Here is a 25306-nt window from a genome sequence, read left to right on the forward strand (position 1 = left end):
TTAGTATATTCACAAACTTATGATCCGTACAGACATTGCATGCCATGCTTTTTTCTGGTTTCAGGGTCTGAATTACCGACTCTGTAGAAAATGCTATGGTACGATAGCACATCCGGTAGAACACGGGTAACGCGTGATTGGATTTGTAACGAGTGGGGTTTAATTGTGATTAAAAATGTAGAAACTATGTTGAATCGATTAAACTTGGGTATATGAGGTTAGGGATATTCCCTAAGCTCACTATCATGAAAAAAGTAAACGCATGAAGCAGCCGGTAGAAGCCGAACAGACCGAGCATGGTAGTCCCTTCCGGGAGAGAATGAAACCCAGAGGTATGCTAGTACTGAACCGATCTGCGGAAAGAATGGTCGAAGACCAATCAGAGCTAGAACACAGAACAGGGAGACGTGCAACTATAGGAAATAATGGAAGGGCCAATAGAACGAACAGGAAGACAAACAAAAGGATGAGATTGGAGGAGGAACCTCAAGAGGGAGAAGAAGTAATAACAAGAATATGCAAGGGGAGAGAGGCCCTTAACGACTAACGATACTAGTACAAATATAGAAGAAGAAGAAACTTTAGCCGCGGAAACAATAGTAGAAGTTGAAACGAACAAAGACAAAAAGATAAAACAGGAAGGGACCGAGACTACGAGGGGAGATAATAAACAGAAAATTGTGGATTGGAATGGGCTCATCTCTTAGCTGGTGGATGACGTGAAACCTGGCCAAAGGAACTTCGCGGTTGAAAGACTTGCGAAAAGGATTAAGAGACAGGAGGAATACGTGTGGGAAAAACATGGACAAACTCTTAATAAAGGTCGAGAGATATTTACTCCCAAAAAAACTACTTATTTGCCAAGGATTATTCGCATTAGATGTAAAGCCATATACAATAAAGACATCAATATATGCTACAAATGCCTAAGATACGGTCATAAGCCCAGCGTTATCTACCAGATAGAGTATACGATCAACAAAATAGTGGCCTATAAATACAAGTCCGTTATAGAGTCAAGAAAAATGGCCACTAACGAGTTGGATCTAGAAGGCAGGTTGGATAAAGATAAATTCCCAAAATTAGGATCACAGAAAAAAAGACGATCAAAGTGGAAAAGACTAACTAGACAGACGATGTCATGGAATACAAACAAAGAAGAAGAGTCATGGAAAGAAAATAGAAAACAGAGAAAGACGAAAAGAGCATAGAGAATGTCAATAGAGTAGGAGAAAGGGAAAGAAGAGTACAATATAGATTGAATCCGCACTGAAAAAATATACAAGAAGAAGAGAAAGAAGTACAAGTTGAAGTAGGAAGAATAGGCAAAGGGAAGACAAAAGATAAAATATTGAGAAGAAGAAGAAATATTGAGAACCGTAAAAGAGCATGACATCATGGAAAAACTAAAAAAGAAATTATAGTAAATTATAAGTATAAACAAGAATATATTGATAAAGAAGATAAAAGAACAAAGTCACAAAACAGAAATTGAGAACAGGAAGGGCAATAGAACCTGGATAAACAAAATGGAAGAAATAAAAAACAAACAAAAAAAAATCCAAGAAAGACCTATAGTTATGAGTTACATAAAAACCCTTCACCCTAAATATAATATAATAATATAATACGGGAAAGCCAAAAGAAAGAGATTACAGAAAGGGAACACAACTACCAGAAGCCGTTGGGATGAGGATGAAACAGAAATAAAAATAAATCAGAGGAACCATTGGCCCTCTCATCGGATTGTGGAAGCAACAAATCATCACACAATAAAAATAGAACACAAAATAGTCTACCCAGTCAAGATAGAAAAGAAAAAATCAAAAATGCGGTAACACAAAGACTGGAAGGTATGGAAAGAACAAGGATGAACATATAAGAAGTAATACGGAAAGAAAAAGGAGAAATAATTTGGGAAAGGTGATTGGAGAAACAAGCAAGAGAGATGGACAATAAGCTAAGGAAATAAATTAGACAATGCGCTAATAGGAGAACACAAAAGGAAGAAAAGAGTAAAGAAAAAAGAAGGAAAATGAAAGCCAACACAGGAGCAATACAACTAAAAGAACAGAAATACAAAAAGATACTAGGAACATGACGGAAGAAAAAGCCAAGAACGTGAAAGAAGAAGGAAATGACGAAAGCGGAAATGAAAGCTTTACATCAATGGAGAACGTGGCCGCACGATACTGACACACGTGGCCATTAGTTTCTACCCCACAAATAATAAAAAAAGAATTAACTCGATTAAAAAAAAAAGAGGGGAAACGGGAACCTCTACGGTAATTTCTCCGGGAATTGCCGAATTTTAGTATTCTGAGATTTGCACTGTGATATTGCTACGACCCTGTAATTTATATATTCCAATTTAATTCCAATTTAATTTCCGATTCTAATTTATCAAATTCCCGGAAGCAGGTCATAATTCAATGACATAATTTTTTTAATTTTAACGTTTTAAAAATGTTTTTTTTTTAACATATTGCTGATAGTATTCTTATTAAATTGGGACCAAACATGATATAGTTTGGACAAATATTTCTGATTTAAATAAAATCAAACACAATATAACTTCGATTACATTTATTTATTTAATATTTATTGTGAAAATTTATATTCTATATTGAATGTTTTATGGCCTATCATCCTTGGAATTGTGTAGTATCGTGGCCTACTGTGATGATTTTCCTCTATTTCCTAATAACAAATACAAATGTAAAAAATATTGATTTATAAATAATTCATATTCAAATCGGCTGCAAATTTTTACCGTTGTATGAATACGTACTTACTTATTTAATTTTCCTTGCCCAAGAAATACAATTTTAATGCCTTCACCATGTATTGCATGTGAGGTGATTCTCTTGCACTATGTGGCAATGTAACCATACGTAATTTATTGTTCTCATACGGTTCTTCCTGAAGTCTTTCCGTTTCTACTTCTGTCTCTTCATTTTCGTCCCTCCTTTCTTCTCCCTCGCAGTTCAATAAAAATTGTGTAAAACACAATTGCTAGGGTGTATTGCTCTCTTGTGATAACACTTACTATGTGTAGCTCAAATCTGGTTCAAGCACTGACATGTCTGACTGAATGGGAGGACTAGCAGGATCAGAAATTTTATTCCATGAAATTTTAATATTACTTTCTGTAATTTCCAACCAGGAATTCGGTAAAGTGTCAATGCAATGGAAAAAATACAATAAACTGTTTTTTCACACTCCCCGTCAAACGTATAGGCTCGTCGAATATACGTCGAATGGAGGTGTTACGCGATTTTGGAGTTTTGATAAGGGGGAAACGTGAACTAGCCGATGTAATGTAATGTCAACGCGGACCGTCGCTATAGGGATTGGGGGTTTAGTTGCCCTGTAACTTTTTACAAGAAAAATTAAAGATATACCTCGAGCGGTAAAGGTATATCTCTGTGGGTTTGTACCAACTACTGCTTCGAATCAGAAAATGGAATAAATGAATTTTACATTCAAATTGACTGGTAACAGATAATATATTACAAGCTTTTTAGTTCAATACAAGATCGCGGTTCCAGTTTATCGCACTGATAAGTCACGCTGGCGGGGGCTTATAACCTTGCAACGATATACGTATGCATTCGGTTGAAATGCTCGAAAGAGAATCAGACTCAATCTCGCTAACATTCCTCTTCGTCAGTAATTGACTTGAAACTGGGCCCAGTTTTAGTCGCGTTTGGGCCCTTTATATACCCAAATCTTCTTGAATAACAGTAGTGGAAATGTCCATACGTGTCCTAATCCCAGAAAAATTCGTCGTCGTATCCCTTTGAAGATACATGACTCGAAATATATAGAGTGTCCCAAAAATGAATCGCAATTCGGAAAAGGGAGATTCCTGGGGCCATTTGAAATAACTTTCTCCTTAGCAAAAATGCGATCCGCGGCTTGGTTTACGAGTTATTAACGAAAAACAGTGACCAATGAATGACGAGATCAGCTGGTGCGAGACGGTCGAGCCAATGAGCGAAACTGGGCTTTGTGTGCTCGTTGGCTGGGCCGCTTCGCGCCAGCCGAACTCGCCATTAAAATAATTATTTTTTTTATTATTTTTAGTGAAAATTTCATTGCAATATCTCCAATTGTTCAATTTGATTTGAGTTTCTTTTACATTCCTAATAGAAAACGCCGGTTATAATATCATTTTTGTAACGAAATCTGTACAGCAGATCCCGATCTGCTGAATCCGTAAAGTCACGTGACTATCCTAACCCCTTAATAAAATGTAAATATATTTGTTTTCTCATGTGTGTAGTTACATATTGTAATAGTATCGTGAAATAAGTATTTTATTATAATATAGAAAAATAATATTTCATCAAACAGTATTTAGAATAATGGTATTGCAATAGTATTGCAGACAAGAATTGTATCCTTCAGCTTTTTATAGTACCATGTACTAAAACACAACACAAGAACTGCATGTAAACATGTACTACACACCTGCAAGAAATATTTATTCGAATAGAAGATAGCGTGTGACAGTTGCGAAATATGTTTAATTTTTAAATTTTCGTGTCTAATTTTCAGTTCTTTATTTTCTACATTTGAATCTAAGTATAAGTATTAAATAGCATTTTCTGATGTTTTAAATATTTAACGAAATTCATTCCAAATAGTATTTCATTTAAGCATTAAACGAAATAGTATTTACTTATGCAAATATTTCAATTTCACTACGTTTTGTCAAATTATTTCAAATCTTCACCAGCCCTGATTCTGGCTCTAGAATCCAGAATTTGAATTACCGCTTCTAAACCGCCATATTGAATTTTAGTTCGTTCAAGTTCGCAGCTAATTCCAAGTGACAATCAAGACAGTGCTTGAAAAATTGACTGTAGAGTCGAGGCTCCCTGCTGTCATTCGAGCATAAGTCGCTGAACGACTCGTTACTTATTGTGTATCGTGAGCGAGAAGAGTAGTGAAGAGAAGCGTTTCAGAAAAGACCCGTGTATTATTGAAAGCTGACGATCTGCTGGATCCGTGGTAAGTCGCTCTTCGTTATTTTTTGTGATTTTCTTTTCGTGAGGTGGCTGGGAAAGTTGGTGTGAGCACGAACCGCTTCACGCTCTTGTTTGTCGCGTCCGGAAAGTTAGGAAATCGCGAGTACGCTTCAATGCGTACAGCGACTGTTCCTCCGCACGCGGAAGCAGTCTGTTCGCATTCGTGTCTTTAAAAGTAGTTTCTCGTGCAGTCAATTTTATTCGCGCCTTACATCGTACCTCACATACGTACTTAGCGATTTCGCGCGTGTATTTGAGGAAGAATATATTGTCAATATCACGCAAAAAAACTAACGCTATCCTACGCTTTTTGGATAAATCTGCAGTTTAGTGACTTTGCCCTAAATGTTCTTATTTTTACCAGTTTTTTCAAAAAATGTGCTATTGCTATTTTTTTAACAAAAAAAATTATAAAAACTACAGAATGCCTTAACCAACGACGATCATATTTCAGTATTGTTGTAAAATGAAATGATACTTAAAAGCACTTTATTCAGAATTACAAATTCTACTCCAGAACATTCGCGTATCCAGTAAAATAAATGATGGTGATATATTACAAAACTACAGAGATACAGAAAATATGGTGTTGGTGAAATCCCGAGGTGGCAACCTCACGGTTTGGTTTCTACTTTTGAACTGACTATCGTCTGAGCCGACCTCTGGGCCTCTGTCGCCAATGGCTCACCCTCACAAAGGGCCATAAAACAGTTCGATGGGTCATCGTTGAAATTCCAAAACCCTTCCTCAACGATGATGACACTGAAACTAATTTATTTATTAGTCAATCCACACTTCTCGGCCATACATTTTAACTTTATTTTTCCCAATGGTTTTGTAAACATGTCAGCCGACATTTGATCCGTAGGACAGTATCTATAATCCACCATCCCTTGATCCTTTAAATCCTTTATATAGTGAAACTTTGTGTCTATGTGTTTTGTCCTGTTACTGAATTTATTGTTGTCCACGAGTGTAAGACAACTCTGATTATCTTCATAAATAATCATTTTCTCCTGGATGTTTTCTCCAAAATCTTCCAGCAGTCGATTTAGCCACACTCCTTCCTGTGTCGCCTCAGCTAGAGCAACATACTCCGCCTCTGTCGAAGATAATGCGACACTCGTTTGCTTTCTGCAACTCCAACATATTGATGCTCTGCAAAATTGGAATAAATACCTGCTGTTGGATTTCCTATCAACTTTGTTTTGTGCCCAATCAGCATCTGCAAAGCCAATCAATTCCTTTTTGCTATTTCTTTTACCAAGTCTTAATTCATGACCTATTGTTCCTTTCAGTTAACGGACAACACTTTTCGCTTCCACCCAATCAACTGTTGTAGGTCGCTTATTATGTTGACTTAAAATTGCAATGCTTGCTGATATATCTGGTCTTGTATTTACAGCTAGATATAATAATGCACCGATCAACTGTTGATATTTGGAATTTTCTGGCATTGGCAATCCGTCATCTCTATATTTTCCATAGCCTTGATTTAATGGTATACTAGAAGGTTTTGCATCTTGTAATCCAAATCTGCATACAATTTTCTTGATGTACTCTTCTTGCTTTATACAGAAAAAACCATCTTCATTTTTTCTGATTTCCATACCTAAATATTGCTTTAATAGTCCAAGATCACTAAGCTGAAAATGTTTCTTCAAAAAATCAGCCACTTTATCAATTTTATCTATGTCCTTTGCAGCAATTAAAATATCATCTACATAAATAATGAGATAAATTTGTTTCCCTTCAGCAATCTTTATATATAAACATGGATCTGTTGAACTTTGTTCAAAACCATATTTCTTTAGTAATTCGTTTATCTTATCATTCCAAACTCTAGCAACTTGCTTCAAACCATAAATGCCCTTTTTCAATTTGCAAGCATGATCTTCTTTACCTGGTATGATGTATCCTTCGGGTTGCTGCATATAAATGGTCTCCTTGAGTGTCCCATTGAGAAACGCTGTTTTCGCATCGAAATGCTTCACGGACATACCTTTCTGACCTGCCAGCGCTAAGAAGGTTCTAAAAGTCGTTTGCCGTACTACGGGTGCAAAAACTTCGTCATAGTCCATCCCATACTTTTGAGAAAAATCTCGAGCGACAAGCCTAGCTTTGTATCTCCCAATGCTACCATCCGCATTTCGTTTTAATTTAAAGACCCACTTACAAGTGACCACGTCTCTATCCTTTGGTTTGGGTACAATGTCCCACGTGCAGTTTTCTTTCAAAGAGTCTATTTCTTCGTCCATAGCTATCTTCCAGTTGTCTTTATCGGGTCCTGATAACGTTTCCCTTATGTTTCTGGGTTCCCTTCCTTCATCCATAACCATGTGTGAAAAAACCATGTACCTGTCCGGTGGCACACCTTTATTTGACCTTTCAGATCGTCTGCATTGTTCGGGTCTCGTTTCTTCATTTCTTAAAGGGGTTCCGTGTTCGCTGTCTTCACTCGCATTTGTACTGGATTGTTCCTCGTTGTCAGATCTATCATCTTCCACGCTTTCTAGATTTTAGTCATCGTGTTTCTCGGTATTAAAGACTATGACTTCATCATCATGCACTTCATGAGTTAATTTATTTTCATTACTCTTATCTAAGAAAATTACATCACGACTAACTTTTATTCGATCTGTTTTTATATCTAACAATCGAAACGCTTTCGACTCTTCAGAATATCCGACAAACATGAATTTTTCAGCCTTATCGTCTAATTTTCTTCTCTGCTCCTTATGGATATGTGCATATGCATCACATCCGAAAGTGTGCAAATGTCCGACATTTGGTCTTTCTGAATACCATAACTCATGTGGAATTTTTCCAATCGCTTTTGTAGGAAGTCTATTTTGCAAATAATTTGCGGTATTCACTGCTTCTTCCCAATACTTCTTCTCCATATTTGCATCGAGCAACATGCATCTTGCCATTTCGATTAGCGATCTATTTTTTCGCTCTGCAACTCCGTTATGCTGCGGAGAATAGGGAGCTGTGTACTGTAGCTTTATCCTTTCCTTTTTTAAATAACTCTGTAAAACTGAATTCACATATTCCCTTCCTCGGTCTGACCTTATCATTTTTGACTTCTTTTGATATTGTGTTTTCATCATTTCCACAAACTCCTTAATACATGCAGTTACTTCATTTTTGTGGCTCATGAAATAAATCTGTGTATACCTAGAAAAGTCGTCAATAATTGTAAGAATATACCTTTTATTTCCAGGCGTTACCGTCTGCATGGGCCCGCAAACATCTGTGTGAACGAGATCCAGAATTGAATTGCTTTTGGTACTTGATTCCTTTGGAAAAGGTATGCGTGCCATTTTTCCTTTGACGCACCATTCGCAAGTTATTCGTTGTCCACAGTCCTTTATCCTGATGCCTGTGGCTAATCCTTTTACAGCCAAATCCTTAATTGCAGAAGGGTCCCGATGTCCGAAATGTCAATGCCAGGTATGCAGACAATCTTCTGTGTGTCCCGTATTTATGACTCCGTTCGCCGCACAAGCCCTTTCGACCGTTTTTACTTCGTACAGTTCTGGTGAAAGTTTCGCCGTCGCCTGTAGTTTCCCGTTTTTTACAATCTTACAGTTATCATCTTCGAAGGTTAGCTTGTATCCTTCTCTGACTAATTTCTTTACTGACAATAAATTAGATCCAAAGGTCGGAACGTACAGCACGTTGCTTATTTTCATTTCGGCAACCTCGCCTGAGCCTATTCTACACTTTATGACCCCTGAACCGATCCCTTGCACCTCCGCTGTCTTTCCTTCATCTGCAAGATACACGTGGCCTTTTCTTCCTGAGTCGAGTTCGTCGAAAAAAACCTTCGATGTCACCATATAGCTTGTTGCGCCGGAATCGACGATCCACGAGTTATTCTTCTTATTAACCTTTGCACCTAGACAAGCTTTTCCAGAAATTTCATCCGAGGCTATTGCATAAAAACTGTAATCATTGGAAGATTTATTCTCTGTAGCTTTATTGGCTTTCTCACTTTTATGCTTCCATGACTTATACTTTATGCAATCACTTTTAAAATGTCCAGATTTCTTACAAAAATAACACGTTTTCTGGGATACACTATTTCTGTGGTGAAATTTCGTTTTCATCGCTGCTTCCTTATCTTGAGAATCCTGTCTTGTATCTTTAAGCCCCATTTGCCTCTTGTACTCTTCTATCAATTTACTTTTCATGAGCTTTAGCGTAAGATCAGCTTCGGGCCTACTTTCCAACGCTGTCACAAGATTGTCATAGGATTCCGGAAGGCTTCCGAGTAACATTGCTGCCATAACATTGTCCGGTAATACTTGTCCGAGAGCTGCTAATTCATCGAAGTAATTTACCATTGTAGTGATGTGTTCCTCCATATCACCATTGTCTTTCAACAGTGTTCTACATAACCGCTTTAGCAACAGTACCTTGCTTGTTAATGTAGCCTTCTGGTGATGTTCCTTTAACGAATGCCATGCTTCCTTCGCTGAACTTGCACCCTTTATATGCTGTAATTGACTATCTTCTATTAGTAATCCAATCGTAGCACGTGCTTCATCGTCCTTTTCAGTCCATGCGGTATAGTCACTGGATTAGGTTTTTCCTTCTTTATCACATCCAATAGTTTTTCTTTAACCAGCAAGAGTTCTAACTTGTAGCACCACACTGAATAATTGTCAGCATTTAACTTTTTAATTCCGAAATAACTATTTCCACCCCGTTTGCCATTTTGACTCACTTTACCTTTCCTTTAACTGTAAACTTCTCTGTATTAGCCTTAATGTTCTGCACTGTCTTGAGTCACTCAAATCACTATTCACTGGGTTCTGGGCCCATAACCTGTTGTAAAATGAAATGATACTTAAAAGCACTTTATTCAGAATTACAAATTCTACTCCAGAACATTCGCGTATCCAGTAATATAAATGATGGTGATATATTACAAAACTACAGAGATACAGAAAATATGGTGTTGGTGAAATCCCGAGGTGGCAACCTCACGGTTTGGTTTCTACTTTTGAACTGACTATCGTCTGAGCCGACCTGGGCCTCTGTCGCCAACGGCTCACCCTCACAAAGGGCCATAAAACAGTTCGATGGGTCATCGTTGAAATTCCAACAAGTATATTATAGAGGACGAGATTCTGAACAACTTTTATTTGAAAAATAATTGCCGATCGGCCTTAGTTTTTGAAATATTTGCTGAAATAATTGATACTACCACAATGAGTTCGCCTGTACGTGTACCGCAACGCGTTGCGGCTGCGAGGGTTTGTCGCTCGTCTAGTGTTTCTATAAACATATGATAACCGCCAGTCGAGCATCGGTAGTTAGAAACGGTTGACGGGTAGAAAAGATCTAATCTCAATTATATTCGAATCTAAATATGTATGCGGTGTCAAAGAACTAACGCTAACTCAAACTTATTAATTAACTTTCTTTTCTTCTTCTTTTTGAATTTTTAATAGTTCTCGTTGCTTTTCCTTTTCTGCAATTTCTGTTTGCTTTCACTTTTTCTTTTGTTGTTGTGCAAATTTTTCTTGCTGCTACTAGTCTTATGTTATGGCAGTTTGTAAAATGTTCGCGTTTTTCCGTTTTTTATTTAAATCTGAACAAGTTAGTGTCTTGTCAAACGGTGACACTACATACATATATTGGACATTATACATATTTTCATTTAATCTGTCGTCTAACATTTGTTATCGTCCTTAATCATATTTGTTGCTGAGCGCTTATACTTAAATTAGTCTTTTTGATACTTGAGTCTACTATTTCGCCTTTACTTTCATCAGTTTACCGTTATATTTTTGGTACCGGTATTATACGAGCAAAGCTATTCCGAAATCGATTATTACCGTAATACCGATACCGTTATAATCCCAAAACCGATATACATATTATCGAAAACCGAAATGAATACTGGTACCTCTTTGATATTCTGATTTTGGAAATGTAGTAACGTCTGACGAGTCGTTACGCCTTGTCGCCGAAATGGTAGATCTATCTTCATTTGTTTATATTCAATATTCCTTTTATCGCTGTTTACTATTTCATTCTACTCCAAGGTTGATCGAGACATTAAAAAACGTTCCATTGTTATTGTATTCTTCATCTCTTTTCCACTCATGATAGTGATGGATTTAGCGAGAAGGATGCCTCTGGTGGTAAAATTTCCGAGACACCTAAACAAAATGAAAGGACACGCACAAAACATATGATTCGATTAATTTTATTTCTTTTCTTAATTATTATTACACTGTATTATTACACTATATTTTATACGATTTTATAATTCTTTATAGCATGTATTTTTTTTTTGTTGCAACTTGTATGACCGAATCCACTCTATGGGGATGGACAATCATGAATAAGATACACGTGTAAATGTAATTTGTTGTCTTAATTTGTCAATGCATCTGAAGGAATTTGTAAAATTCGAATGCCCATTTATCCGTTAATATTGGTGTAATATGGCACACATCAACCAACAATGCATTCCAATTTTACAATATATGGCGTAGATGTCAACGTTATACTAGCGGTTGAATACTTTCATGTATGTGTGTATCCAAAGAAATATATAAAACAAGAACAGAACACTGGACTACTAAAAAAAATTCAAATATTATTTACACAAACTGCGTGCCCCATTGGATCCCTCCATCGGTGCTGATTACGCATAGCTTTGGCCCTGCCGAGTCGAGAGAAGCGAGCAGTGGAGCACATGGCGATAAAACGTCGTGCACGCGTTGCCTGTTTGCAATGTAAATCGTTCCGACACTACTACAGGGCAGTTTCTTCTTCAGAAATGTCTACAGGAGCCGATCCTGGGTAGAGTTTCCGTGTTAGACAAAGAATTTTTCGTAAAAATATAGAAATATTGCGGAGAAACTACGCAGATACTTTATATTCGGGAAACTCTTCTCTATCATCAAAACCAATTAGAGTTTTCTAACATTTTTACTTTTCATGTAATACCTCATTTTTGTCGAAAATACTGGGTTTTTACAAAACTTCGTATTTTTTTAGAATTTCGGCTTTTGGATTGTTGTTTGGGGAGCGAAGCTGCTTCGATCTATTTTTAAGATCAATTTTGTACGCGTTTTTTATCGATCACACTGGATGCAGTTTCTTTCGGCAAGTTGTTCTAAAATTATTCTAAATTGTGCGAAATTTATGAATATGCTTTACAAGCATTTTAACCCAAATCGTAGGAGAAGTATTTTTGTTGTAAGATGCAAAATTGTCATTTCCTTATTACATGTAAACACGTCGTCCACAACTGAGAGGTTACAAGCAACTAACTCGTAAATGTACACTTTTGATAGGATGTAATATTAGTATATCATTAAGAATATCGGTATTCAAATGATATTAGTTACTCACTCAGTAAGTACAGTTACTCATGAAATTGAGCGTACACCTTTTAAAACCCAATAACTTTTTTAAAACTGGACTAGTGGCTTGAATTTTTTTTAGATGATGATTTTTTATATGATAGATAGATGAATGATCAACTAGTCCACTAGATTAGAAGAATACGAAATGATAGATGAACTATTCTACTAGACGATGAACGAAATGCTTCTTTTAAATTTTACTATTACTTGGAATGGCAAGAAGAAATAAAAAAAAACTCTCGTCGTTTAACTTTTTTATCTGAGCCTGTAACAAAAATGTCAAAAATGCCTTTTTGTAGATATCGGTAACTTACACATATGCATGCTGAAAATTTTTGTCGAAATCGGTTCACGTTGTTATGAGTTACGACAAATTAAAGATCACAAAAATTGAAAGAAATCTGCAATTTTGTTTTAAATATTTAAACCGATTTTGATCAAATTTTCAGCACGCATATAATTTACGGAGATCTACGAAAGGCATTTTCTAAATTTTTGTTACAGGCTCAGATAATGAAGGTAAAATTTTTTTGTCATCCCAAGTAATAGCAAAATTAAAAAGAGGCAGTTTAGTCGTCGTCTAGTCTTCCATCCATCATCTAAAAAAAATTCAATACACTTAGTCCAGTTTTAAATAAGTTATTGCGTTTTAAAAGGTGTACTTTCAATTTTGTGAGTAACTGTACATGTATACTGTTATGGTTCACGATAGGTATATTTACGAGCTCTTCGAGGTGTTGAGTTTTTCTCCAACTGCTCGCTTTTTTTTCTCTATTCCAGCAATGCCGTTTCTTTCGATTATTCGAATCCGTCCGAACAACTTGGTTTCATTTGAGTTTTATTCGAATCAGTTCGAAAACCGATAGGTATCTTTTAAACTGTTTCGTTAACTTTTCCATGATGTTATTAACGAACAATCATGACCAGAATCTAATATGAACGATACCGTCTTATCCGACTTGAAATTGACATGGCTCGTATCAATCCACTGCAAGACTCTGTTACTTTGGCTGCATTTCTTGGACATTAAGTTGTAATATGTTCACTTTCGTTACAAGCACAGCGTTTGACGTTAACCAGTTTATGAAATCAGCAGTCGACCAGTATTTTGATTTTGTTGCATTTTGGATCCCGCATTTCACTCGACGGTCTTTTCGATTTTTAATTTTACCCCGTGCCTCCGTGACGAGTGACGTCATTGCAACAATGGCCTCCATAAGCGAAACACTCATTATCTGGTCAATATACTCCATGGAGTGTTGCAAAGTTTCGTTCATAAATGGTTCAATTGCTTTGTAGTCGTCAATGTGTCAGTACCAAAGTACTCTACCCAAGCAGCCTGTAAAGCTGGCTATTTGTTTACTATTACTCGCAGGCGTCAAATTTTAATATACTACAGCGCAAGCTTTCCTGTAAATAAGCGATCATACATAAAAAAAAGCTCTCGTTTCGCAATAAAATTAAATTTTATCCATCGATCTCTATTGTATGCATCAAATATTTAGAGACAAGTTTTTTGTGTCTTTTTGGTTGAATGATTTTGACAACATCTTCAGACGATTTTCGAAATAGCACTTTCGTGGCGATATTGGTGTTACATTAGAAGTTCTATTGTAACAACCCAAACAGTGTCGAAAATGAAACATTTTGATTGCTCAAGTTACCGCATTCCTTCCATGTTTATTCCTACGTTTCTATGTTTTTGAAAAAATATCGCGTAGATCAAGATGATAATAATATTTATTCATGCCCACAGGTGCCGACGAGCAGGATACTACATCATATTATATGCCGATAAAGTTGCAAGAGTGGTAACTAGAAGCTCGGAAATACACATTCCTTGTGAAATAATCCAGTAAATCCTTAATGAGAAAATCAGGAACAACAATAAGAAGATTTAGCACAACATATACTAGCATATGAAAATATCGAGATTCTAAAAATGTATCCCGATAGTATAAGTAGTGGCGATGAAGATGAACAGTGGCTGAAGAATTATGAGTTATTTTCTATTATACGCAAAAAACTGCCACAAGAACGAATTATGAAAGACATTGGAAACTGTCTAAAGAATGGTGCAGAAATAAATGCTCTAAATGCACGAGGAAAAACAGTTTTAGATGTTGCACGTGATAAAAATTATGAGAATTTAGTTGAATTTCTTTCTGCACTAGGTGGTAAAACAGCATTGGATTTAGCAGATGCTAGCGATACTGATTCATATAAAACTCAACAGCATAGTGATATAAATAGAACTAAGTCACAGCAGCAAATTTGGCAACCAATAAATATGGATGCTGCTGACAATCAGAAAGTAAATTTACCATTACCGGTTGCCGCGGCATATGGAAATGTAAAAGATATAGCATCTGTAATTAATCTCCAATTACCTTTAAGAGAAACTACTCTTACAGAAGAACAACTCAAATTGTTAAAACAAATTGACAAAGAAGGTAATACACTACTATCAATAGCTGCTAAAAGTGGAAAAAAAGATAACGTAGATTTTTTTATTCGATGTGGAATTGATATCAATTGTCATAATAAATTAAAAAAGAGTGCTGTAGATTTAGCTTGGGAAAATCACCAATTTGATATTGTACTTGCATTATTAAAAGCTGATTCAGATTTTCCTAATCACTTTGATCTAACTGTGTTAAATGAAGGAAATGTTCAGAAGGAATTTAAAGAATTTGTTGGAAAGAGAAATTCTTTACATGAACAAATTAAAGAAAACCATTTAGAGGATATTAAAGTTTATACGGATACTGTTAGCGAATCGAAGCTTTGCTTAAATAGTGAAAGTCAATCGGCAATGTTTACAGCTATTGAAAAAAAAAGATTCGAAATTTTTGCGTTTCTTAAGTCCGCTGGATTCATGTTTAAAAATGAAGATGAAAAAGAATGCATAAATAAACTCTCTCAAGGAGAAAAAGATACTCTAAAAACAGAAATGATTTCTAAATTTCCTCAAATTGATCAAGGACATATTCTTTACCTAACATCAAAATCAAGATCAGAGAAACCCGTCGACAAAGAGCTAATCGAGAAACTTTATAGGTCTTTGGATGCTATTCCTGAAGTTTCAATAATTCTAAAAGTGATACAATATATAGATTGTCTTGACATAATTTTTGATTTTGATAATGACAATATTAGCGATATTAATCCTACTGCTTCAGAAAGTACAAAAGGAACTACTGATTATAAAGACGGTAGAATTTACTTAGCAGCTAAGATAGAAGAAAATAAGCTATTGGGTACTTTAGCTCAAGAGTTAACGCATCTTGCAATCTATATCCTATATAAAAATGATTGTAATCCATATGACAATAATTTAGAAAATTGTGAAAAGCGAGCTTTTGAAACAATAACGGCGAATATTAAAGATTATACAAAAGATATAGTTAAGGAGATGCACAGTAATACTGAAGATAGTCCGCTCATAACTCTAGCAAGAGCATTTACATATCCGGAGGATGAGCAGCAATCTGAACTAATTGTAAGTATTCCACATATACTTGCACGATATCATGATGAAGGAAGAAGATGGTTGCTTAATACAAATAAAGAAATCAAGTCGCTTTTTGAGTACTACACCGATCAAGCAAAAGGAGGAATAGCATATCGATGTAAGGAATTCATTGAAAACAGTTTTTTAATTAAGCCAAGGAATAGTGTACAAGTTCTTAATGAATATTTAGGAGAAATGAACAATATAATAAAATATGAGATACATTTTGAAAATCCTATTGATCTTGATAACTTTCTAAGGTCAAACGAACAAGTTTTTCTTCTAAAAACAGAGAACACGTTGTTAAGCATTTTAAGTATTTATGAAAGCTTAACAATTGAGAATAGAAATTATCCTATACGAGATTGTCTTTTTTTAAAATTTAATTCTTATATGGAGAAGGGAGACAAAATCAACCACCTATACTATTCTGCAGCAGGAAAAATGCTATGCATAAGATATCCCTACGATTCAGATAAGGAAAGATTATCAGATGTTTTAAAAGCTTTAAATACACTTTTAGAAGAAAAATCAGATAGAAAAGTCGTATTCATAATACCAGAAAGTAAAATAGAGGAATTTCATGAAATGAAAAGGGTGTTCACCAACAAATGTTATAAAGAAGCAACAGACCGCAAATTCACATTAAATGACCTAACTGAAGAATCACAGCAGAAGCTCTTGGAACGAGAAGTAGTACTGCAAGGAGCAAAAATTAATTTGAAGAAATTAATTGGTAAGTGGGATAAAAATGCAAAACAAGTAATTGATGCCGAAACGTTAGAGGGACTTATTGTCAATAAAGTAATCAAGATAGGTAGTAGTCCATTAGGCACAACTGATTTAGAAGGAGCATATTCTGACTTAGTTGACGAAGTCAATATGAAAACTTTGGTTGATAAATTATTATCAGAAGAATCAAATGATATTTACATTATTAGTGGGATACCTAGCACAGTCAAAGAGAACAAGTTAATTGAATACCTAGTAAATGCAGATATAGATAATAGCAAAATACCAAAAGTGAATGATCTCAAAAGTCGAATAGCAGTATTGAATCAAGATATTGACACAGCTATTGACAATAGAATACAAGTAGCTGGTGATCAATTTAAAAAAGAAGATTTTAAACAAATATGTCAGAACAATCGGGAAAGAAAGATTTATTGGATTAATGTAAAACATGAAGGTAGTGCATCTAAATTCATGCTAGAACAAATTTATAACCCTGACTTTTACTTAAAAAGTAACAGATTTAATAATGAAGTAATTATTGAGAAGAATGTAAAAGAACACTTAGCAAGTCCTACGCTTTCTGAAATATTTATCATCGGTGGCAAAAGCAAAGAGGAGGCCACAAGATGGCTTCAATTTGGTGATAACAGAGAACAAATAGAATTTGAAAGAAATTATAGGGATCATAGGATTAAGTTCCTAAATTCTCAACATAATATGCTAACTATTTTTGAAGAACTAGTTGTACAAAATTACGCCAAAACAGTTCATTTGCTTAAGTTTGAACAAGAACAGCTTATTTGGTGTAAAACTTATGGTTCATTAAAGAATTTGAGTAAATACAGAGGTAAAGACCATAGAAATTCTAAACCTTTAATAGGAGAAGATGCTTTAATTATTGAAATTAAAGACGATAAGGTGGTAATTATCGCTGGTGATCCAGGAATTGGCAAAACTACTACTTTGGTTAAGTTATACGAGTTACAGTATGTATTACAATCTGGCGCAAGAGAGTCAATAATTAAATCGCATTGGTTGATTACAATCAATCTAAAAGATCACTTAGATGCAATAAGGGATATTGATTTTAATGTTCCAACAGAAATAGTACAAAAAATAACAGATTTTTTATTACAAGTTGATAAAAGTATAAGCAATGATTTTGCCAAAAGATTATTAGGTATGGCGCTGGTAAAGCAGGATTTTGGAATACCTTTATTAATAACATTTGATGGATTTGATGAAGTTTTAGATGAAGTGAATAGAGATAAAGTTATCACATTATTAAAACGTTTGAAAGATAAAACTAAAGCTAAATTATGGATTACTACTCGTCTCCATTGTGAGCATATTTTAGAGAGTGCAGTTTCAACATTTGCCATAAAGCTTGAACCAATTGGTGATGAAATAACGAGCGAATTAATTAAAAATTACTTAAAGAATTATCTAAGTCACATTTTAAGTCATGATGATTTTCAAAGTATCTTTGGCAGTAGTGATGAAATAATAGAAAATACGAGGGTGCAAACATACACCATGACATTCTTAAGTAAAATGCACGAAGTATTTAAAGGCGATGTATCGAAGCTCATTGGAAGACCATTACAGCTTTATTTAATGTTAGAAGGCTCTATGAGATATTTTAAGGAATGGACGCGAGATATTAATGGTCAAAGCCCTGACTTTAGTTATGTGGGAAATGACATATGGGAATTATACGAAAATTTTGTTGATAGAAAGTATAGTATTTATTTTCAAAAAGCAAAAGTTAAAGAACAACTAAGACAGGAACAAGATAAAATAACTTATGATAATTATCATAAATCTCTAATTAAATCTTTCATCCTTAAATCTGCACCAAAACAATCTTTAAAAACATTTAGAGATACATTACTATCAGTTGGTATTATCAGATCTGATGGTAGCAATATTGAGTTTATACACTCAACTGTTAGAGACTACTTTGCTGCTAAAGTATTCGTAAATTGGATAGCAAAATGGAAAGCAGGGAATCAGTATATACTAACAAAATCAAAACAACAAGAATATTTATTAAAAGAGATTTTAGTAAAGTCAGATTATCAAGTTATACGAATATTTTTAAACAGTAAACTTCTAAAAGAGAAACTGACAAATATACATCTACAAGAGGAATATTATGATAAGGACGTTCTATTTGTAGCAGCAAAGGAAAGTAATAAAGGAATCGGCCGTTTTGTCATAGATAATTTAGATAATCCATATACCATTCTTGATGTTGAAGACAATAATGGCATGACAGTTTTGCACACGGCTGCTAAGTATGGTAATTTGGAGATAGTTAAATTTCTGATAAATGAAAAAGGGGCCGATTTTAATGCCAAAGACAATAATGGAAAGAAAATTTTGAACACTGCTGCTAGGTATGGTAAATTGGAGATAGTTAAATTTCTGATAAATGAAAAAAGGGCCGATTTTAATGCTGAATACATTGCTGGCATGACAGTTTTGCACGTGGCAGCTAAGTTTGGTAAATGGGAGATAGTTAAATTTCTGATAAATGAAAAAGGGGCCGATTTTAATGCCAAAGACATTAATGGAATGACAATTTTGCACACTGCTGCTAGTTATGGTAATTTGGAGATAGTTAAATTTCTGATAAATGAAAGAGGGGCCGATTTTAATGCCAAAGACAATGAAGGAATGACAATTTTGCACACTGCTGCTAGGTCTGGTAATTTGGAGATAGTTAAATTGCTGATAAATGAAAAAAGGGCCGATTTTAATGCTGGTGACAATAGAAGAATGACAATTTTGCACACTGCTGCTAGGTATGGTAATTTGGAGATAATTAAATTGCTGATAAATGAAAAAAGGGCCGATTTTGATGCTGAAGACATTGATGACATGACAGTTTTGCAAGTGGCAGCTAAGTTTGGTAAATGGAACATAGTTCAATTTCTGATACATGAAAAAGGGGCCAGTATTAATGACAAATACAATAATGGAATGACAATTTTGCACATTGCTGCTGGGCATGGTAAATTGGAGGTAGTTAAATTTCTGACAAATGATATAAGGACCAATTTTAATGCCAAAGCCAAAAATGGAACGACAATTTTGCACACTGCTGCTTGGTCTGGTAATTTGAAGATAGTTAAATTGCTGATAAATGAAAAAAGGGCCGATTTTAATGCCGAAGACAATGAAGGAAAGACAATTTTGCACACTGCTGCTAGGTCTGGTAATTTGGAGATAGTTAAATTGCTGATAAATGAAAAAAGGGCCAAATTTAATGTTGAAGACATTGATGGCATGACAGTTTTGCACGTGGCAGCTAAGTTTGGTAAATGGGAGATAGTTAAATTTCTGATACATGAAAAAGGGGCCGATTTTAATGCCAAATACAATAATGGAATGACAATTTTGCACACTGCTGCTTGGTATGGTAAATGGGAGATAGTTAAATTTCTGATAAATGAAAAAGGGGCCGATTTTAATGCCAAAGACATTAATGGAATGACAATTTTGCACACTGCTGCTAGTTATGGTAATTTGGAGATAGTTAAATTTCTGATAAATGAAAGAGGGGCCGATTTTAATGCCAAAGACAATGAAGGAATGACAATTTTGCACACTGCTGCTAGGTCTGGTAATTTGGAGATAGTTAAATTGCTGATAAATGAAAAAAGGGCCGATTTTAATGCTGAAGACATTGATGGCATGACAGTTTTGCACGTGGCAGCTAAGTTTGGTAAATGGGAGATAGTTAAATTTCTGATACATGAAAAAGGGGCCGATTTTAATGCCAAATACAATAATGGAATGACAATTTTGCACACTGCTGCTAGGTATGGTAAATTGGAGATAGTTAAATTTCTGACAAATGAAAAAGGGGCCGATTTTAATGCCAAAGACAGTAATGGAATGACAATTTTGCACACTGCTGCTAGGTATGGTAAATTGGAGGTAGTTAAATTTCTGACAAATGAAAAAGGGGCCGATTTTAATGCCAAAGCCAATAATGGAATGACAGTTTTGCACACTGCTGCTAGGTATGGTAAATTGGAGGTAGTTAAATTTCTGACAAATGAAAAAGGGGCCGATTTTAATGCTGAAGACATTGATGGCATGACAGTTTTTCACGCGGCAGCTAGGTCTGTTAACTGGGAGATAGTTAAATTTCTGATAAATGAAAAAAGGGCCGATTTTAATGCCAAATACAATAATGGAATGAAAATTTTGCACACTGCTGCTAGGTCTGGTAATTTGGAGATAGTTAAATTGCTGATAAATGAAAAAAGGGCCGATTTTAATGCTGAAGACATTGATGGCATGACAGTTTTGCACGTGGCAGCTAAGTTTGGTAAATGGGAGATAGTTAAATTTCTGATAAATGAAAAAGGGGCCGATTTTAATGCCAAAGACAATGAAGGAATGACAGTTTTGCACACGGCTGCTAAGTATGGTAATTTGGAGATAGTTAAATTTCTGATAAATGAAAAAAGGGCCGATTTTAATGCTGAAGACATTGATGGCATGACAGTTTTGCACGTGGCAGCTAGGTGTGGTAATTTGGAGATAGTTAAATTTCTGATAAATGAAAAAGGGGCCGATTTTAATGCTGTATGCTTTGATGGCATGACAGCTTTGCACTTAGCTGTTGGGTTTCATCACTTAGAGGTTGTTAAATATCTGATAAATAAAGGTGCCAGTGTTTATGCCAGAAACAGTTTTGGCGAGACAGTTCGGGTCGCGGCTATTAGGTCCGGAAACGATGATATTGTTAGGGCGACTTGTCCAAATTAAGTCGCTGTAATGTGAAACTGCCCTGTTGTGAGCAACTCCTTAAAGAAAAATAGAAGAGAGGGGTTGCCACGGAGGTGTTTTATCAACGGACAATCGGAGAGTCGGGATCGGACCGTCGAGCGATCAACACCATCTAATTCGAAGATCTCTAACATATTCTAATTCAGTTGTATTATAGTTCGTGTTCTCTATTGTAAATAAAATGCCGCGACGCGGGAGAAGTGTTGTAATTCGTAACAATATTATTAAATGTGTATCCGTATTCTATGCATATTCGCATAAGTGAATCTATCTATCACTCTATAAGTCTATCTATAAGTCTATCTATCACTCGCATAAGTGATAATAGGAATGAAGCGATTATTCCCTCTTTCGTTGTTTATTTATTCATATAATTGGAGTTTAGTTTTATATAACTGGGTTTTTTGTTACAAATTGCTTTCAATACAAGTGCAAGTATATACATCCAACTGGAGTCGGATAATAGGAGCATCGTTCTTGTCGGTATACAGGGTTGTATGTCGGTTAAACAGAATTCAAATAAACAGAGTTCTAGTGTATTATTATTAAATTTGGTGAGACAATTTTGCCCGCGGCAGTTATCTCTGTTAACTTGGATATAGTTAAATTTCCGGCGTATGAAAAAGAAGTCGATGTGACTGCTAAAAAGAATGTTGGCATGTCACTTCTGAACATAGCTGATGCAAATTCCCGGAAAATAAAGATACTGTTTGCCCCCCCCCCCCCCCGAGAAAGCCTTGGCATCATTATTTAATTCAGCAAGTATTTGTAAGCTGAGTAGCAGTACTATCCCACACTCTAGTTAGGAGCAAGTAATTTGATATTGTGTCAGAATGAAAAAGAAATTGTGAAGATGCGAAAGAGGCATGTACATTGTAAGAAAATATGAATTTTTTTAATATGGTTGTGTAATTATAATGAATTAATGATTAAATATGTTGTCTTAAGCGATATATGATATACAAAGTGCATTCTTTCAAAGTAACCATCATCTCTAAGATATTTTCAAAAATCTATCAATGAACTGTTTTGTATAGAAATTAAGTATTCTTCAGTATTCTTGACTTTCTATAATTGATTTCATAATGCAATAACGTCAATTTTTTGTTTCAATGTGAAGATTTATGCAACAAATTTTAAATATGAAAGCTTTAAAATTATTTTTGTTTGTTCGACAACAACAACGAAATTAACTCGTTCAAATATTTCGAAGAATGAGACATTAATGTCAAGCACACTACGAAAGTGACATTAAGATTTTTAAGTGGAAGCTTGAAGTTTTGTTATACAGGGAGAGTCACGAAAAACAGAACACTTGAATTTCTTTGTTCGTATGAAGCATAAAGGAACGTTTTGAAAATAGTTTTGGTTTTGACACATGCTATCAAGGAAATTGGTCTCAACTGATTTGGAATTGATTGAGTTTAAGGTCAGGAGGAAGCAGAAAGGACTGCGGGGTCAGGCTGGTCCGACTACGTCCTCAGTATTCACATTTTGCATGAATTTATGTATATACGATCTTGATATATGTTGTTAAAATCATCCACTCGAGTGACTTGTTATCATTCAATTTGGGTCTTACCTCATTTCTTCAAAGTTGTGCCATAAGTAATGGGCTCACAATTTTTTATTGTGGGCTTCACGTGGGATCGATCTTTTCCGAAGAGGCGTTTCATACAACTATGATTGTAGCGCCGTGCTTTTACGACGCCTTTTTGACGCGCGGGGATCGAACGTCAACCCTACCGGGGTTGTAAGGCCCGGGCTTCACTTATCTGAAGACGCGTCGGTTTTGAAGTGGTTATCGGTCCGATTGACCGATTTAGAGTGGATGATCGATTGAATTCCCGAGTCGAATGAATCTCCGGTTGCGACGAGTGAGTCTCCGAACGATTGAGACTGTTCGACGCACGGGTGAGACTCCGTTATCGAGAATGTATAGTAATATTGCTTGAAAACTACCGAACCACTCTTGAACCACTACTCGGATTGAATTACGACTGAATATTACGACTGAATATATTTGCCTCGACTGCTCGCGTTTTTTATACCCGTTTTCCCCACTTGAGATTCTTGAAGGAACCTCCACCTCCATGCCTGGATGCGCTGATTGGTTTTCTCGAAAATTACGATTTCCCAATCAGCGTCCTCCGAACGTTTCGTCACCACCCTCTCGTACCGTCCTGCACGGGCCTTGTCTTGAAGAGGGGTGCGACACGTAATTGCGTGGTTGGGGAGGTCCTCCGGGCCTTGAGATGTCATCCCCGCGACGGTTGGGACTAACTTTCCCAAGACACGTTCAAAAATCTCAAGTGTTTTGAGGGAGGTTTTTTCGGGCCTTTAGGATTTATGACACGTCGCGATCATTAGAAAAGACGGAGACACTGCCCGGATGTTCGGCAGCTGCCAAAAAGGTCTCCGTCTCCTCAGATGACCCACGCTGGTCCGTGCCATAAACCCTTCACGAGAGAGGTCTGCGGGGGGTTCTACGTGACGGAACAATGATAGATGCCCACTTACAGGTAAGTTCGTTTAATTATTCAATTGTGTTCCTCGTCTCTTCCCCGAGATCACTAGTAGATGTTAATTCATTCCCACAGAAAATCAAATTGCAGATATACTGACAAAGCCACTGTCAGGCCAGAAATTCCTGGAGTGACTCCATTGATATATATATATATATATATATATATATATATATATATATATTTCTACAAAAAAAAGAGGTTTAAAAAAAAAATAATAATAATAATAATAATTACTTTGTCTTATTAATACTGTATGTACTTGATATGGTCTGATTGGGTTTTCTGGGTTTTCCCAATTCATTGCAACAAATGTTGGACCATTTGTATTTGCCCCAGAAGTAGAGTCAGTGCGAGGAAGGTCAGTCGAAAATTTAGTTGATAAGATCAACTATAAATATATTACTGATAATTAATGTTAAATTTAGATTTTACACAGTTAATACACATTCATTGAAAGCAGAGTCGATTCATTTTTGAGGAGGCGTATTGGATTATTTTCTCTCTTTTGAATACTCAGAAGTTTTTCCTTCTAGCATATAAGTTACAAAAACGAATCGACGCCGAGAGTCTCGCCAGAGTACCATTAGATAAACAATGATTTCATATGTATATAGAACAGAGTGCTCTTTGTCTTTAGGTGACGTTTTTGGTTTCGTCTTTGTGAATAGTCTTCAGTCTGCTGGAGCAATCAGGAGAGTAAAGACGGTCCTTCCTCGTACATCAAATTAATAAACTAAAAGGGATAAGTTTAATTCACTGCGTTTTACTTTTATTTATCTACCCATTTCCAATACTTCTAATTTGCTGGTTGCGGAGCAAAAACTGCATAAACGGAGCAACTGCTTTTGATTTTAGTAATTTCTTCAAATTTAAATCAAATATAAAATGAACAACTACTTCTGATTTTAATACTTTCTCTTCAAATGAAATTAAATGGTAATAAATTATAGATTAATATTTCATTTTTTGTATTTGAAAGCATTGGCGGTCGGGGGGGAGGGGGTAACATTTCTTGAAGGTTTTTTGAACGATTTATTTAATAACTTTTGAATACTTCTTTGGACGAATTCATCATTTTCCATTAATATCATCTGGATGCTTGTTTGAGTGAATTCATTGATGTGGAGATGTTTTGTGAATTAATTTGTTGGACATTTTTGTGGGTACCAAACCCGACTACATACTTGGTGTTTTCACATTATACTGTAAATATTTTTTTTGGGTGTGGAGTGGGGTAGCATTCGATGATCATGTTTCTGCTGTCTCAGTTTTGTCGCTTACGGTTTT

The 25306-nt window shown here is 35.5% G+C and overlaps 1 protein-coding gene across 9 annotated transcripts; it reads left to right on the forward strand.

Annotated features, from left to right (window-relative positions):
• Window positions 1-4819: 4819 nt before the first annotated feature.
• Window positions 4820-22442, forward strand: LOC143259484 (uncharacterized). 9 transcript variants are annotated; one of them, XM_076521914.1, is made up of 5 exons: window positions 4820-5019; window positions 8263-8349; window positions 8443-8492; window positions 9245-9376; window positions 14190-22442. In XM_076521914.1, exon 5 carries the CDS (start codon window positions 14376-14378, stop codon window positions 21468-21470), a length of 7095 nt encoding a protein of 2364 aa, XP_076378029.1. In that variant the 5' UTR covers window positions 4820-5019; window positions 8263-8349; window positions 8443-8492; window positions 9245-9376; window positions 14190-14375; the 3' UTR covers window positions 21471-22442. The 9 variants fall into 9 exon arrangements, with proteins under 9 accessions (XP_076378029.1, XP_076378027.1, XP_076378030.1 ...); XM_076521912.1 differs by having other exon boundaries at window positions 8461-8492; XM_076521915.1 differs by lacking the exon at window positions 9245-9376.
• The last annotated feature ends 2864 nt before the right edge of the window (window positions 22443-25306 follow it).

This window comes from Megalopta genalis, chromosome 5 (genome assembly GCF_051020955.1).
Source record: "Megalopta genalis isolate 19385.01 chromosome 5, iyMegGena1_principal, whole genome shotgun sequence".
NCBI lineage: Eukaryota > Metazoa > Arthropoda > Insecta > Hymenoptera > Halictidae > Megalopta > Megalopta genalis.